This window comes from Mastomys coucha, unplaced genomic scaffold, assembly GCF_008632895.1.
Source record: "Mastomys coucha isolate ucsf_1 unplaced genomic scaffold, UCSF_Mcou_1 pScaffold13, whole genome shotgun sequence".
NCBI classification, from domain to species: Eukaryota; Metazoa; Chordata; class Mammalia; order Rodentia; family Muridae; genus Mastomys; species Mastomys coucha.
This window is the reverse complement of record NW_022196895.1, coordinates 52,581,100-52,596,089: the sequence shown is the minus strand read 5'-3', so window position 1 is coordinate 52,596,089 and position 14,990 is coordinate 52,581,100. Positions and strand designations below refer to the sequence as shown.

The window sequence follows — 14,990 nt, the reverse complement described above, 5'->3', positions numbered from 1 at the left end:
ATACAGGTGAATTCTGGAATAAGAAGAGACGCAGCGATCAATGTCTAGAGCCAAGAAAAGCAATTCCCTGAGGCATTTCTGTGATTTTTTTTTTTTTTACTTATCTTTATAGAAGCTGTCAAAGCAGATGCTAGTGGCACACACATACACACGTGCACCTAAATACAGAAGCAGCTGGAGACCTAGTCTGATTCGTGTCTACTGACCTCATATGAAAGACTTGGGGTTTTGAGGAAAGATCCGGAACAACCCTGACTTAAAGTAGTCGGCCCTATCTAGGAACACAGGAGGCTCAAGTGAAGAACTGGCACACCTGCACGGCCAATGCTGGGTTGCTTGAGGATAGAAAGGCAAGTAAGGGGACGAATCTCAGATCCACTTCCTCGATGCCAGGCATTCACTTGCATGCTGACAGAGCATAGGTACGAATTGAACAACAAATTAGGAACTTCTAGTTTACAAGGTGCTTAGCTTCCTTGTAACTAGGGAGTTTCTTTTCTTTTTTTTTTTTTTTTTTTTTTTTTTTTTTTTAATTTTAGATATTTTCTTTATTTACATGTAAATTTCTCCTTTCCCAGTTTCCCCTCCAAAAAAACAAAGAAACAAACAAAAACAACAAAAACAAACCCCTGTTGCCTCCCACTTCCCCATGTCTGCCACCCCGCCCTCTCCCACTTTCTTGCCAGCATTCTTTCCTCTGCCTCCAGATCCTCATGCATGCTGGACAGGGAGTGTGTTTGGTTGGCACAGGACACTCGGAAAGTCATTTGAAAACTATACTATACTTATGTATTTCCTTTCCAAGAGGTATCATATAAACATCTCTCTCTGTTTTGCCTGTCCCACCCCACCCCACCCCCACCCCTTCTTACTATTTTCTAACATGGCGTTTTTTAAACTTCTTGACCTGCTCTCAGAACTCCTCCAAGGAGTCCCACCTCCTCCTCAGCCCAGCGGGGGCTCTGTGTGCACGAGCCAGTCGTTATTTACAAGTGTAATTCAGCTGCCGATGTATCTTTGAGCACACAGAGTTGTTATGGGATTTTTTTTAATTGCCATTTTCATCTCTCTAATTAAAATTAAATGGAAAAAATGGATAGCCTCCAAAATCTGAATTAATTTCATGAGTACTTCTTCAGGGGGAAAATATGTATAAATATGATAATTGGTACTTTATTTGCCTTCAGCAGAATGAGAAGGTTTTTACCTGAGTGAAGAGAAAATATAGTCATTTTTAATGAGAAAAATAAGGCTTGTCTGATGCTTCTGATACTTCTTGTGGCTACAAATCAGAATTAATTACATGAACGAGAAATGATAAATAACTCTGAATATAACTTTAACACAGTGCACTAGGAACGTGTTATCAGAACTCGTAGTGTGGTGGGCTTCCCTTATGTTGGGCTGTAGCTCATCATTGATAGTTACACATTCCTCAAGAAAATGCCATTATCCCACAGGTAAGACCTTCATCATGCTTAGAAACAGGCAATTCACTTGTTTACTGTGCTCTGTATGTCTGACAATGAGCACATACCGGAAATAATGAGACAACAGGAAAGGGTGGGGAGTTGTTTAGTTTAGTTTAGTTTAGTTCAGTTTAGTTTAGTTTAGTTTAATTTTGTGTTTTCACTTATTGTGTAAGCCAGGGCTTCCCTCTACAGACCCATCAAGTGCCTGATGGACATGTTTATTAAAACATGGACTAACATACTGTGTTCTACATTAATGAGGTCAGTGAAGCATCTAGAAGAAATGTGTAATTTGGAAGCCTGATTCTGTAAGCAGAGCCTTGCCGTGGCCATTTAAGTAATGAAGCAGCTACTCTGTGGTTCCATGTGCGTTGTAAATGGCCTCCTTGGCGTGTTTTTGAAAACTTCAATGTTGCTGGTAATTGTGTCCCAGAAATCTCCTTGGAGAGCCTTTGTGTCCTGTTCTCAGAAGAAATATGTGGCTTTTACACATTTAATAGTTCTGGAATTAGTCATTTGCTCCATTTTCATTGGAAAGGAAGGTCACTGTGTGATTTTCTACCTCCCCTTTTTTGCTCTGAACATTCAAGATACTCGGCTCATCAGCCATGCAGTGCACTGTCTGCCTCTAACATGCCTGAGAAGCTAAGGCAATGTTCCATCAAAGAGCAGTTCTCTTCTCAGGGACTGCTCTGAGAAGCCTGTCTGCCAAGCCACTACCTCACAATGGGAGTTCTCAGACAGGCCAGGATCGCCCCTTTTCCCACTTCAGCCACCAACTGCCCTGCATTGCCCACCCACGCTCAAGGAGCATGTAGCTCTTGAAGAAAGCAAGAGGACCTTTTACAGCTCCTTTATAATGCAGGTCATGCAGGGAAGTTGAAATTTGGCTTCCAAGTTCTCAACATGGAAGTCTGCAAGCAAGAGGATATCTAACCATGTCATAGTTCTGTGATGCTTTCCCCCGAAAACTCAGGGCATTAGAATCCCCTGAGCTATCAAAGACATAGATGGCAATGAGAAGTGGCTGATCTCTGTAGCCTGGAAGAGGCCTGAGGCTCCAGATTGTTTGGTTCCCATACTTCTTGGGAAATGCCAAGTAAGACTTGAGATAGCTATACTGCCAGAAACTTCCTAGGACTACCTAACACACCCTCAAAACAATTGTTTTTCAAAGGTGTATTTAAGTAGAAGAATTAATCAATGATCTTTTTTCTTGTATTTGCTCTGTTGACTGGCCCTGGTTATGAAGGTGACCCAAGAGCCTTCCAGAACAAGTTGGTGCCTGTAGCTCCTGCCTCTCTTATCTTTGTAGTTCATTGTGGCAACAACATTTACCCGAGCTCTAGTCTTCTAATAAATGTTTAAGTGTTCAATAGACTACTGCTAACTGTGACTACGAGATCACAGAGCAGATCTTCAAGGTGTATTCATCTGGCTTCACTTGCTGCTCATTGGCCACTAGCTACTCCGAACTTTCCAGGATCATTGCTGTCTTTGGTTACTAGTTCTTAAAACCTCTGCAGTTAAGCATTAAGGTTGACTGAAGCCCTACTTTGCTGCAGACCACGAGGGCAGTTCACACATGCAACTTAATACTAGCCAGCACTTACACTCCTAGACTTGGGTTCTACCTTTTAAACCTTGTGGATAAATAAAAAACTCAGAGATGTTAAGTCTAACAAATTTCTGCCTCTCAGTGTTCGATGCCCCAGTGTTGGGGAATGCCAGGACAGGAAGACAGTAGTGGGTAGGTGGGTGGGTGGGAGAGCACACTTGGGATAGGGAGTTTCTGAAGGGGAGACCTGGAAAGAGGAAAATATTTGAAATATAAATAAAGAAAATATCCAATAAAAAAAAATTCTGCCTCTCAACCTGCACCTAAGAGACTAAAATTAAAATTGACTTTGTACTGAAAATTCAGTTCTGGTACAGTTGGCCTGTGTCTCAGTCAGGGTTTCTATTCCTGTACAAACACCATGACCAGGAAGCAAGTTGGGGAGGAAAGGGCTTATTCAGCTTACACTTCCACATTGCTGTTCATCACCAAAGGAAGTCAGGACTGGAACTCAAGCAGGTCAGGAAGCAGGAGCTGATGCAGAGGCCATGGAGAGATGTTTCTTACTGGCTTGCTTCCCCTGGCTTGCTCAGCCTGCTCTCTTATAGAACCCAAGACCTCCAGCCCAGGGATGGCACTACCCACAAGGGGCCCTACCCCCTTGATCACTAATTGAGAAAATGCCCCACAGCTGGACCTCATGGAGGCACTTCCCCAACTGAAGCTCCCTTCTGTGATAACTCCAGCCTGTGTCAAGTTGACACACAAAACCAGCCAGTACAGCCTGGAAAGGAACTCTGGCGTGGCTGATGCTTGGGTTTGGAGTATGTTCTCCATTGCTAGATTAGTTGAGGTAAAAGTTACATGGCTGCTGTAACACGTAGGCCCAGGCTTCTCCAATGTCACAGCACTGTCAATCAGATATTATTAAACATTTTTATCACTGCATGAAGTCAGTGAACGTAGATGAGGTTCCCTGTCCAGCACACGGAACAATACAATATCAGAGTTCTAGTGCAAAAATACAGTGCAAAATAGGTTAAATGACATGGGGGAAGGTGATTTCAAAAGACAGAAATCAGATTTAGCCCAGGCTAGGAAAGAATAGGAATTAAGCTGAGCATAGTTCAAAACATAAATTATGTGAACATATATGTCCCAACTTATTTTAACTTTTTACTTAGATGTTTTTATTTTGTGTATATTGATGTTTTCCCTGCATGTATGTTTATGTACCACATGGGTGCCTGGTTCCCAAGGAGGCCAGGAGAGGGTAGCAGATCCCCCAGAATGAGAGTTATAGATGGTTGTAAGCTGCCATGTAGATGCTTAGAAATGAATGTTGAGTCCTCTTGAAAGAACAGCCAGTACTCTTAACCACTCAGACAGCTTAACAGCACACAACTCTGAAATCATGGTCTTATCTTATGCTGTTATCAGAACATAGTTTGTACTCCAAAGGTCATGTGTTAGGGACTTGGTCCTCAGTGTCACAAAGATGGTAGAGTGGTTGAACATTTAAGAAATGGAACCTAGAGCTGGAGAGATGGCTTAGAACAACGGTTCTCAGCCTGTAGATCACAACCCCAAAGGGGCTCAATCAACCCTTTCACAGGGGTCACATATCAGGGGTCCTGCACATCAGATATTTACATAATGATTTATAACAGTAGCAAAATCACAATTATAAAGTAGCAAGGAAATAATTTTATGGCTGGGGGTCACCACAACATGAGGAACTGTATTATAGGGTGTGTGAGCATGTGTGTGTATATGTGTGTGTGTGTTTATGTTTATGTATCTGTATATGTATGTCATTTTACTTTGTTATCCTCATGGAGCGCTCCCATTGCTGAGGCACTGGGCTGTAAGGTGAGCCTGAAGCGCTTTTTGAATGCTTTGCTCCTCTCCCTTCCCCCTACCCCAGAGTCTACATCTTCATGATGCCAGCCACGTTCCCATGGAAATCACTTACCTTTGGCACACTGTTCCAGAAACCCGGCAATGATTAGCTACAGCCTGGTTGGAGCTCTTGCTTTTGAAAAACCTGTACTCTGTCCTCTGCAAGGGTCATAGTTTTAACAGACAAGCCTTTTATTTTAACAATTCTCTAATCAGGCTTTCATTTATTGAGCCTCCTGATCCCTGTTCACTGTCTCCCTCCTGTTCACCTACGCCTACTCTTCCCACTGCGTGCAGCTGAGTTTGCCTAGTACCAAATCATCCTTTATTCTCAACCTGAGAATGAGATCGTACAAGGTCTCAACTCCAGCCAACAAAGGCCCGTCCTGCCAGTGCAGCTTGAGATTTCAAGTTTGCACATACGTAACTTCTTCCTGGCAGTGGAGAAATTCTTAGATGGGCTTGGAAACCGCTTTCCTTTCCCATTGAGAAAGCAGTTGAATGGTGCTTGAATTGAAATTCTGCAAAAAGATCAGTGGAAGATCAGTGTAGCTGCAAACCCACAGTTCAGCCCTTGAGAGCCTCCAAGGCAATACCCTGCTGTTTTCCCAAGAGGCTCTGAGCAAGCCAGGGAAATGTGCCTGGCCATTTGTCACTGCCCCAGGTACAACATATGCATGCCAGTTGGTGCATACAGCCTGCAGGCCTGCGTCTGCCCATCCATCCTTCATCTCAACCCTTGAACTTCCCCCTCTGTAAGATCAGGGCACAGTGTGCTCCCTTCTCTCCTACTCTGCATGAGTAACTGATTGGATTCATTCATCCAGGGCTGGAACCAACTCAACCATCTCTACTGTGATCAAGCACATTCATACTCTGTGTGATCCCTCCCACCCCAGTTTGAATTCCAAGAATAGTCGTTTTTAGGACTAGTGGGATTCTCTGCCAGCGTGCCAGTCTTTGAATCTCAGAGGTATTCAGTAGTATAGAGTAGGCATGCTAGTTTGTTCTTCCAGGAGTGCTAGATTGGAATAGTCTTCAGTTTACTCCTAAGCTGATTGATGGCTTAGAATAGTGGTTCTCAACCTGTGGGTTGCTATCCCTTTGAGGATTGAATGACCCTTTCACTCTGGTCACCTAAGATCAGCAGAAAATGTAGATATTTATGTTATGATTTATAACAGTAACAAAATTACAGTTATGGAGAAGCAACAAAAATAATTTTATGATTGGGGTCACCACAACATCAGGAGCTGTGCTAACGGGTCACAGCATTAGGAAGGCTGAGAACCACTGGCGTAAAGTGGTTTCTGAAGTGTCTGGCACTATAGACATGGCACAGTAAAGGTTTGCTTGAAGGAGAAACAAGGTAGAGATGCCCATGCCCCTTCACGTTGACCACAAACGCTCAGAACCCACTAATCAAGTGGCTGATAATATCCCTTTGCTTGTGAGAAGCGAAATGAAGTATATCACTCAGAAGCTAAATCGTAGATGAAAAATAAGTCCAAGAGAAACTGCTTCTAGAATATTTTAGGGGCATTTTGTTGTGGATGTAGGTCACTACTTCATTCTGTTGCTAGCGAATGACCATGCCTGAACTGGGTAACCTAACTGGGGAAGGCCCTGGCTCCCACCAGCCACTGTGCACCCTTCCCTGCCCCCTTCCGTCCAGCAAGCATCGGGAGAAAGCGCTTGACTCTCTGGGCTGGAGTTATGCAAAAGCCAAAAATAGACTCTCAGAGTGCACCCAGACATAATGATTCCATGCAGCAGAAGGTCACTGTGTCTGCTTTTCCTGCCAACACACCCCTGGCTCTTCATCTATGGCCGCTTTGTGAAGCAAGAGAGCCGTGCCAGGAAGCTGCACTCTGTGGCTGCGAGGCATTATGAGAATTTAAAATCATGTCAATGAGGTTTTGTCAGGGTAGGCTAGAGGAAGGCTTACACACAGTTTTAGAGGAAGACCATCTTTTAACATCCTTTTGTTTGTTGGCCCGAGAGCTATTGGAACTCCGTTTAAAAGGGGGGAGAATTCTCTAGTTCAGCTACAATCAATCTCCAGCCTGCTATGTCTGCCAAAAAAACCAAAAAGGTATCTGCCCAAAAGAGTTCTGAGTGGAGGGGTCATAAGTGGACTTCCCTGTGCTCTCGAGAATATATCATATATGTAACATAAAGCCAAGCAACAAAACCTATTTTTGCATGTGTACGCATTTTAACATGTATTGGCACATTGTAGGGAGTGTGCACATGGGTGTGTCACACAAGCCCAAAGTTGATTTGATGCCTCAGTCTCTCTCTCTGAGCCTGAAGCTCACCAATTCCTGTCATCCTAACTAGCTAGCTTTTCTCCAGTAATCCCGATTCTGTCTTCTGAGTGCTGGGTTACAGGCACCAGCCCTATCTACTGCCTGCATGTGGGTTCTGAAGGCCTGGACTTCGGTCTTCATTCTTCTACAACAAGCACATTATCCATAGAGCTATCTCCCCAAGCCCCAACAAATCCTAATTTTTGAAAAACAAAACTATATTCTATACCATCTATTTTTTTTAATTTTCAATATAAAGTCTTTAAAATGTCATGGATAGACAGCCACTGCCTGTGTTCCTGTGTCACCCCCTGACCAAGGATTGGCATCCACAGCCATTTCCCCACTATAGAGTGCAGAGGGCTGCTAGACAGGAGCACATGCACACAGGAACTCTGAGAAGATTCTGGCAATAAGGAAAAAGGAAACCAGCCACACACCTCAGTAAGGGTAGAAAATCATGGCCGTTTATCTGAAATAATCAGACCTGGACTTGTCAGGAGGGAGCCTGTCCACTCAAGTACATCTGAAAACACTGTGTCCTTGTCCTGATGCACACACCATTCTGAAAGCTGGAAAGATCCTGTTTTCCAGACCTGTAAGGATCAAGTAAAATGTAATGTATAGAGACACATCTCCAGGAAGAAACCACCCATCGGGGAATCCCATGTATCTTGTTGGGAGTTGGAGGGGAGAGACAAGGTTTGCATTAGCTGAACTTGAGCTCTGATGATCCTGACTGCTTGCAGACAAGAGCTTGGTCTGTGAGCCAGTCCTGTCTACTGAGCTCAGGCCTGTGGAGCACAAGGTGAACAGGATGATGAAGAGGGCACAGTAGGCGGTGATCTGTCTCCTCACCTTTGGGTGCAATGCACCCTGCATGTTTTCTCACGATGCACACATGTGTCTTTGGCTGTTCTGTGGTACACAAACAAAAAGCCAGCGGTGATGTATTTATTTTACTGTCCATTTGAAAATCAAAACAGTTCATCAAACTGCTCCTTGCCTGAACAGCTGTTTGAGACTGGCTCAGCTGGGCGAGCTTCTTAATGAGAAGCTAACCTGCAGCTTGCAAGGTAGCGTGTTCTGTTACAGGACACAGATGTGGCAGAGGTTGGAAAGTGATTGAATGACCACACTTGGCAAATAATGCCCCAGAATGTACAAGTTAGCCAAAATCTTTGCTTTTCCTTCCTTTTTTTTTTTTCTCCCTGTTTTTAATCTCAGTATCTCTGAATAAAACTGCATAGAGAAGAAATTACTTACAAGGAAAAAAATAGTTGCGAGCAGTTTTAATAATGATTCTAGTAACTTTTAGAGAGTGTCAACAAAGACTTATTGCATCTCTGGAGCAGAGCAGGAGAAATGCTTATCTTCTCTTCAGATCTGGGCTTTGGAGCTATCATTCTGTCTTCTCCTGGAAAACAGGGCTCCCGAATGTGTGTATGTATACACACATGCTTGCTGTCTTGTTCATAAGCAGGTGTTCATAACTCTTGTGGCCTATGTGCCTATGAGTGGGTGTGTGCAAATGTATGTGAGTATGCTTGTATTAAATAGTAACAAGATAATAATGCTACATCTAAGCTACCCTCAAATTTATATTAAATAATGACATGCTGATGTTGGTAGCCCATAATTCTCCATTTTCCATTAACCATCCAGCCAAGTTAACTGTTTTCTGATCTCTCCTAGATGGAAGTCCTCTATGAATGTGGAAGCCATTAACAGAGTAATTGCTGTCTGTTGCCATGACAACCAGCCGCTGCAGTCACCTGCCCGAAGTCTTGCCAGACTGCACCAGCTCAGCTGCGCCTGTGGTGAAGACGGTGGAGGACTGTGGCAGCCTAGTGAATGGGCAGCCACAGTATGTCATGCAAGTTTCAGCCAAGGACGGGCAGCTGCTGTCAACAGTAGTGCGGACTCTTGCCACCCAGAGGTAGTGCCACAGTTACAATGAATGAGTCTACAGTTGATCCACAGAGCTGTTCGTCAGGTGGAGAATGCTAATGGGAGTGCAATTAGTGCTCAGGTCTTTGTGTCAGGAAAGGGAGGTGCTGGGGGAAAAAATTAAAAGGAAAAAAAAAAAAAAGACTACCCAAGTTCTGTTGCTGCTGTCTCCACAGCAGCAGGAGCATAAAGCTAAAATTCATGTTGTCACATTCCTCCTAAGGCCACTATAGAGAGCTAGGCAGGGGAGGGCTGCCACAAGATGTGGGGTTGCTTGCTTTACATTCGTTATTTTGACACTGTTGTGGCTAGTTTTTTGCTTCTTGTCTCCAGCAGCTAACAACGCTAGCCCTTTGTTAGGACAAAATGAAGAAGTCGCCTGATTTCAGGTGCCAGAGCCAAAGTAACGTGTGGGATAAGGCCTTGGGTAGCCCAGGCTGGCCTCTAACTCACTGTATAGCTGAGAATGGCCTTGAAGGCCTGGTCCTGCATCCACTTCTTGCATACTGGGATTAGAGACGTGTGCCACCATGCCCGATTTTGTGGATAAAACCTTTCAAGTAGCATTCCCAGTGTGCATGCCGCTTAGCGCTACCCAGTGACTATGCTGTCCCGACTGTTCTCTGAGTGAGTCTCCTTTTGCCGTGTAGAAATCTGTTCTGCTATCCCCTCCTTCACACTTTGTAACCCCATCCCTGCCCTGTCATGCATACTCCAACCCGGGAAGTACTACTGTTTGAACTGGATTCCCTCTGTGGAGGAGAGGGAGGGCTTTGAACAGCCTGGAGACCACTTATTCAGGCCAGCTCTTTGTCCCTGGGATCTCCTCTTCTGCTGCTGTTGCCCATGGCTTATTGGGAGCCATAGGCTGCCAAGATAATCAGTATGCCATGTACTCTGCAATTTTCTTTCAGAAAGAAAAAATCTTGTATTTTCCTAGTAACCATACCAGGGAGTTCACAACCTCCTATAATCCTAGTTCCAGGGAGTCCAATATCTCTGGCCTCCTTAGGCAAGTATACTAGTGTGCATACACACACATACACACACGCTATTAAAAATAATAAAAATCAGCCGGGCAGTGGTGGCGCATGCCTTTAATCCCAGCACTTGGGAGGCAGAGGCGGATTTCTGAGTTCGAGGCCAGCCTGGTCTACAGAGTGAGTTCCAGGACAGCTAGAGCTATTCAGAGAAACCCTGTCTCAAAAAAACAATAATAATAATAATAATAATAATAATAATAAATCTTTAAAATATGTGTAGCTGTCATAGAAAGAGAGGAAAGTATATAATGTGTATTTTCCACTTCTTGGAGAATTTCCAGCAATTGGGGTAGGGCTCAGAACATAAAGAGGAGGTGAATGTCATTGGCCCTCTGATGTCCAAGGATGGATGGTAATGTGGCCACCAGCCGCCCTGGCAGGTGTCATTTAGTCACCTTGTTTGATCAAGAAGGGAAGGCTGTTTGATGTAACAGAGAGCTGTGTGTGTCTGTATGTGTCTGTATATATGTGTATGTATATGTATATATGTTATATACCTCTCTTTCTCCTACTCCTAAGCCACACAGTACTGCACAGCAAAGACTGCAGTTTTTCCTGCCTATGACTCAAAGTGAACAAATGAGGCCAAAAGACAAAAGCCAGCCATCACCTCTTTTATTACCTTCCTCTCCCCCAGAGCATGCATGGGTCTCCTGGACAAGTGAAAGGGCAGTCCTGCCTGCTCTAGCTCCCATTCACTCTCAGGGGCATTCCCAGAGAAGCCTGTGGGAATCAGCAGTGCTTCTGTGGTTGGCTCCATTGGATCAGAGATAGCATTAAAAAGGAATGAGGCATGGACCTAGGTTAACATCATCTCTGGAGTACATGGGAGAAAGAAAGCAGAGAGTATGAAAGGAGACTAAGTTGTCAAAAGAATGACAGCATTCTTTTAAAATGTCATTCATAGAGGGAGCTGGCCCCTCTGGTCGAAAAGGGAGGCTATCTCAATTTGATGTTTCTTTTAAGCGTACACAGTGAGAGCCACGCTACTTGATTTTCCTAAGCCTGAGTCATTCAGTAGCTAGCATTAACAAGGTTTGGCTGTCTGCCGATCCTCTACATGGAAGTCTCTGCTCTAGGCCAACTTTTCTCACATCCTCACAATCACAATACAGGAGGCTCCACTTTTGAGCCCATTTTAGAGACCAGGAGACTAAAGTATGGGGAGATGAAGTTACTTGTTCATACCTCACACACAAGTCCCAGAGCTTGGGTTTAAGCCCAGGCGGCCGGATTGCAGAGCTGGGAACCACTCACCAGGCCAAGCCCTCTTCAAGAAATGTGAGGGAAGCTTTTCCACACTTGAATGCAGAACTCTAGACAGAGGCCACCTCAGTAAGACAAAGTGACCACTTGCTATAGTGTCCTCAGCATCCCAGAGAGCATCCCCCTCAAGCTCAGAGGAGCAGCCACACTTCAGCCTGGTTCCCCACTCTGCCTCAGAGTTGGTTACCAGTTGACTCCTCTGCTCTCCACCCTCTGCACAATTGAAGAGAAATGAAAGGAACCTTGCCTACAACTTTGTCTGACTCAAAATATGCAGTGTGTTTGGAAACTACAACTGATGTCATTTCAAAAGAGTTTGTTCTTGGTGTTGGAGCAATGACTCAAATGTTAAAAACACTCATTGCTCTCATAGAGGACCCAATTTCAGTTCCCAGAAACCTCACGGTGGCTCAGAACCATCCATAACTCTGGTTCCATGAATCCAGTGCCCTCTTGTGACTCCGGTGGGCACCAGATATGTGTGTGATGCACAGACATACATGCAGGCAGAACACTCATACATGTAGAATTAAATAATAAAACTAAATGGCTGTTTAAAAGAATATGTTCTTAATGGTGATGACTGATTTTTGTAGATTTATTTTATTTTATGTGTGCGAGTCTTTTGTCTGCATGTATGTTTGTGTATGTGCACCACACCTGTGGCTGGTGCCTGCAGATGTCAAAAGATGTTGGATCCCCTAGAACTGGAGTTGCAGGTGATTGTGAGCCACCATGTGGGTTCTGGAACTTGAGCCACATCTTCTGGAAGAACAGGTGCATTTAACTGTGGAGCCATCTCTCCAGCTTATAATTTTATTTTTTGATTGGTAGTTTGCCTGAACTGTTTCTGGGTCAAGACAAAAATATAGGCTGGAGAATATAGAAAAGAAAGACGTGGGCCAGTAGATGGTTTGGCAGATAGAGTACTTCTCACACAAGCATGAGGACCCGAGTTTGAACCTTCACCTGCATCAAAGCCAGGCAGATGTGGCTGTTGTTTGTAATCTCGGCACTTGTGCAGTGCGGAGAGGACTCTCCAGAGCAAAGGGGCTGCAAGACTAGTTATCTATTTGCTAGATCTGAGTTCAAGAGAGAGAAGGCCCTGCCTTCATATGTAAAATGGAAAGCAACTTCCAGCATCAGCTTCTGGGCCCTCACAGATGAGCATGTGAATTGTGTGCCCATATATACATGTGCCCACACACGTGTAAATATACACACAGAGATACACATACAAACGATCCTGTAAATTATTAAGATACATACACACATTTAAGCCTGCCAACTCACAGTGATACCAGTGATAGCTTTCATCACTTTGAAGATACACATTTTCATTTTTCAAAACAATCAATAATAAAACAAGTATAAATCCTAACAACCTATTCAAACCACATCACTAGGTAACCAGGTAAAAGGTAACGTTTATACCTAAAAGTAGTTCAACAAATAAAGGGAAAAGTGATAGGATTAACACATCATTATTTGTCTGTAATCAGCAAATTAAACAAATGTCAAGTCATTAAGACTCAATGGTTTCTGACATCACATGCCAAAGACAACCTGAGTCAGCAGTGTCCAGAGGAATATATTCAGGCACACATGCAACTATAAAGAGGAAAACTTAAAGCGGTTTGTGTTCTGAGCAGCTGCCTAGGAGGAGGGCCCACATGATGCAGATCAGGGCCCTCCTTGGGACAGCAGGTTGACCAGCAGCTGCCCCTCCTTCTCTTGCAGCCCCTTCAATGACCGGCCAATGTGCAGGATCTGCCATGAGGGCAGCAGCCAAGAGGACTTACTCTCTCCATGTGAATGCACTGGGACCTTGGGGACAATCCATCGGAGCTGCCTGGAGCACTGGCTGTCATCCTCAAATACCAGCTACTGTGAACTCTGCCACTTCAGGTTTGCAGTGGAGCGCAAACCCAGGCCGTTAGTGGAGGTCAGTAAGTGGAGCACATCTTGAAAACTCAGATGTAATGAGCAAATGATGTCTGCTTTTATGCCCAGGCACATCCTATAGAGCCTCACTGAAGCACAGCAATGGCTTTGAAAGAGAAGGAAATAGAATGGGGGGAGGGACAGGGGAGCCACAGACTCTAAGAGGGACAGCTTATTATCTCATTCTGGACCCAACAGCAGAAGAGGGACCTCCACAAGGGTAGAAACAAGAAAGAAGAATTCAGTGTAAGGAGGAAGGGGAAGTTTAGAGACATGATCTCTATTTGTTGGTTCCTATGAGGCAGAACACACATATCAGACCCTCTCCACATACCACCCACCCATCTTGAAGCAACACATAAGGGCCGTTGGGCTGTACACCAGGAAGTCTTCCTGAGGAAGGATAGCGGCATAGCACACTGGATCAGACAGATTCCCTAAGTTCTGTCACTGCAGTGAGCCATCTCACTTCTTGAAACTACTGTATGGTTTAACGCCATTACTGGGTATAAAACAGCATCAGGAAACATCTGAGAAATGTTTAAATGAACAAAGGTCTTTCTGACGCTTTTTAGTGAATTGCCTTGCATTGGTATTTCTTTTTGTAAATGATGATGCTTCAGTTCAGTCACCAGATTAGCAGGGCATTCTCCTTTATGTTTTTAGATGCACAGGATTTTCCTTGAGACCCAGGGACTGAGCTGGTCTTAGAATAATTGAAGGAGGATAGTTATTAGGGTCTTTCTGCCCACTCTCCTGCCTCCAAATCCTGCTAGTCGATTAAAGCCCCATTATTGACAACAATAAAAACATTTTAATACATTATGAGGCAGAGAGTGCTGAGAAGGGCCAAAGTACAGTCTGTAGTACAGATGTGCTGAGAATCATGTTACTGTGTCAAGGCTATCCCAGGGAAGCTGCAACCAGACCTAGAACCTGAAATAAAGAGGTCCTTCCTGGGAACCACGTAGTAGATGCTGCCGCCGAGACACTGAAAGCTCTGTGCATATGTTCTCCTAGCTTTGACCTTGAAAGTTTAACTGGGACTTAGAACTACAACTAGTCTGATCTGTGATTTACTTCCCAAGCAGTGCAACATTTATTTGGCTTGCCCCAGCAGGCTCTGCTTTTGTGAAGGCTACATCAAGTGACCTCTTTGTACAGCCATTTTGCTACTTGACAGCCACTTTCAGAAGTCCATATTTATAGATTGCCTGTCAGGATATGGCCCTGTACCAGGTTCTCAGGACCCTATCATGTCATAGCCCCTCTGCAGAAGGACAGATAGGTGACGTGAAGATTTTCCAAGCCCAATAGCAAAGGGAAAATAGGCCTATTTCTCCTTTCCAGAAACTCTTGGAATCACCCCAATTTGCCATCGCAGCCTCTCCAGGGAAGCTGGCTTCCCAGGGTGAGGAAATCAGGCTTTTAAATGGATCCCTCCCAGTGGTCTTCTCTACTGAGATCTTCAGATTGGCAAAAATCCCAGAGAGGAAAGAGCTGCTGAGGCGTGTCCGTGTGCTCACACTACAGTGTTTTAAAT

The 14,990-nt window shown here is 44.3% G+C and overlaps 1 protein-coding gene across 4 annotated transcripts in view; it reads left to right on the top strand.

Annotated features, from left to right (window-relative positions):
• Marchf3 (membrane associated ring-CH-type finger 3) overlaps positions 1 to 14,990 on the top strand; it is a 142,344-nt gene that overhangs the window by 97,948 nt on the left and 29,406 nt on the right. For all 4 annotated transcript variants that reach the window (XM_031365722.1, XM_031365723.1, XM_031365725.1 and 1 more), the window contains exons 2-3: positions 8,940 to 9,183; positions 13,244 to 13,448. In XM_031365722.1, the coding sequence (XP_031221582.1) occupies positions 8,996 to 9,183; positions 13,244 to 13,448 (393 nt within the window). In that variant the 5' untranslated portion in view covers positions 8,940 to 8,995. The remainder of the gene's footprint in view (positions 1 to 8,939; positions 9,184 to 13,243; positions 13,449 to 14,990) is intronic.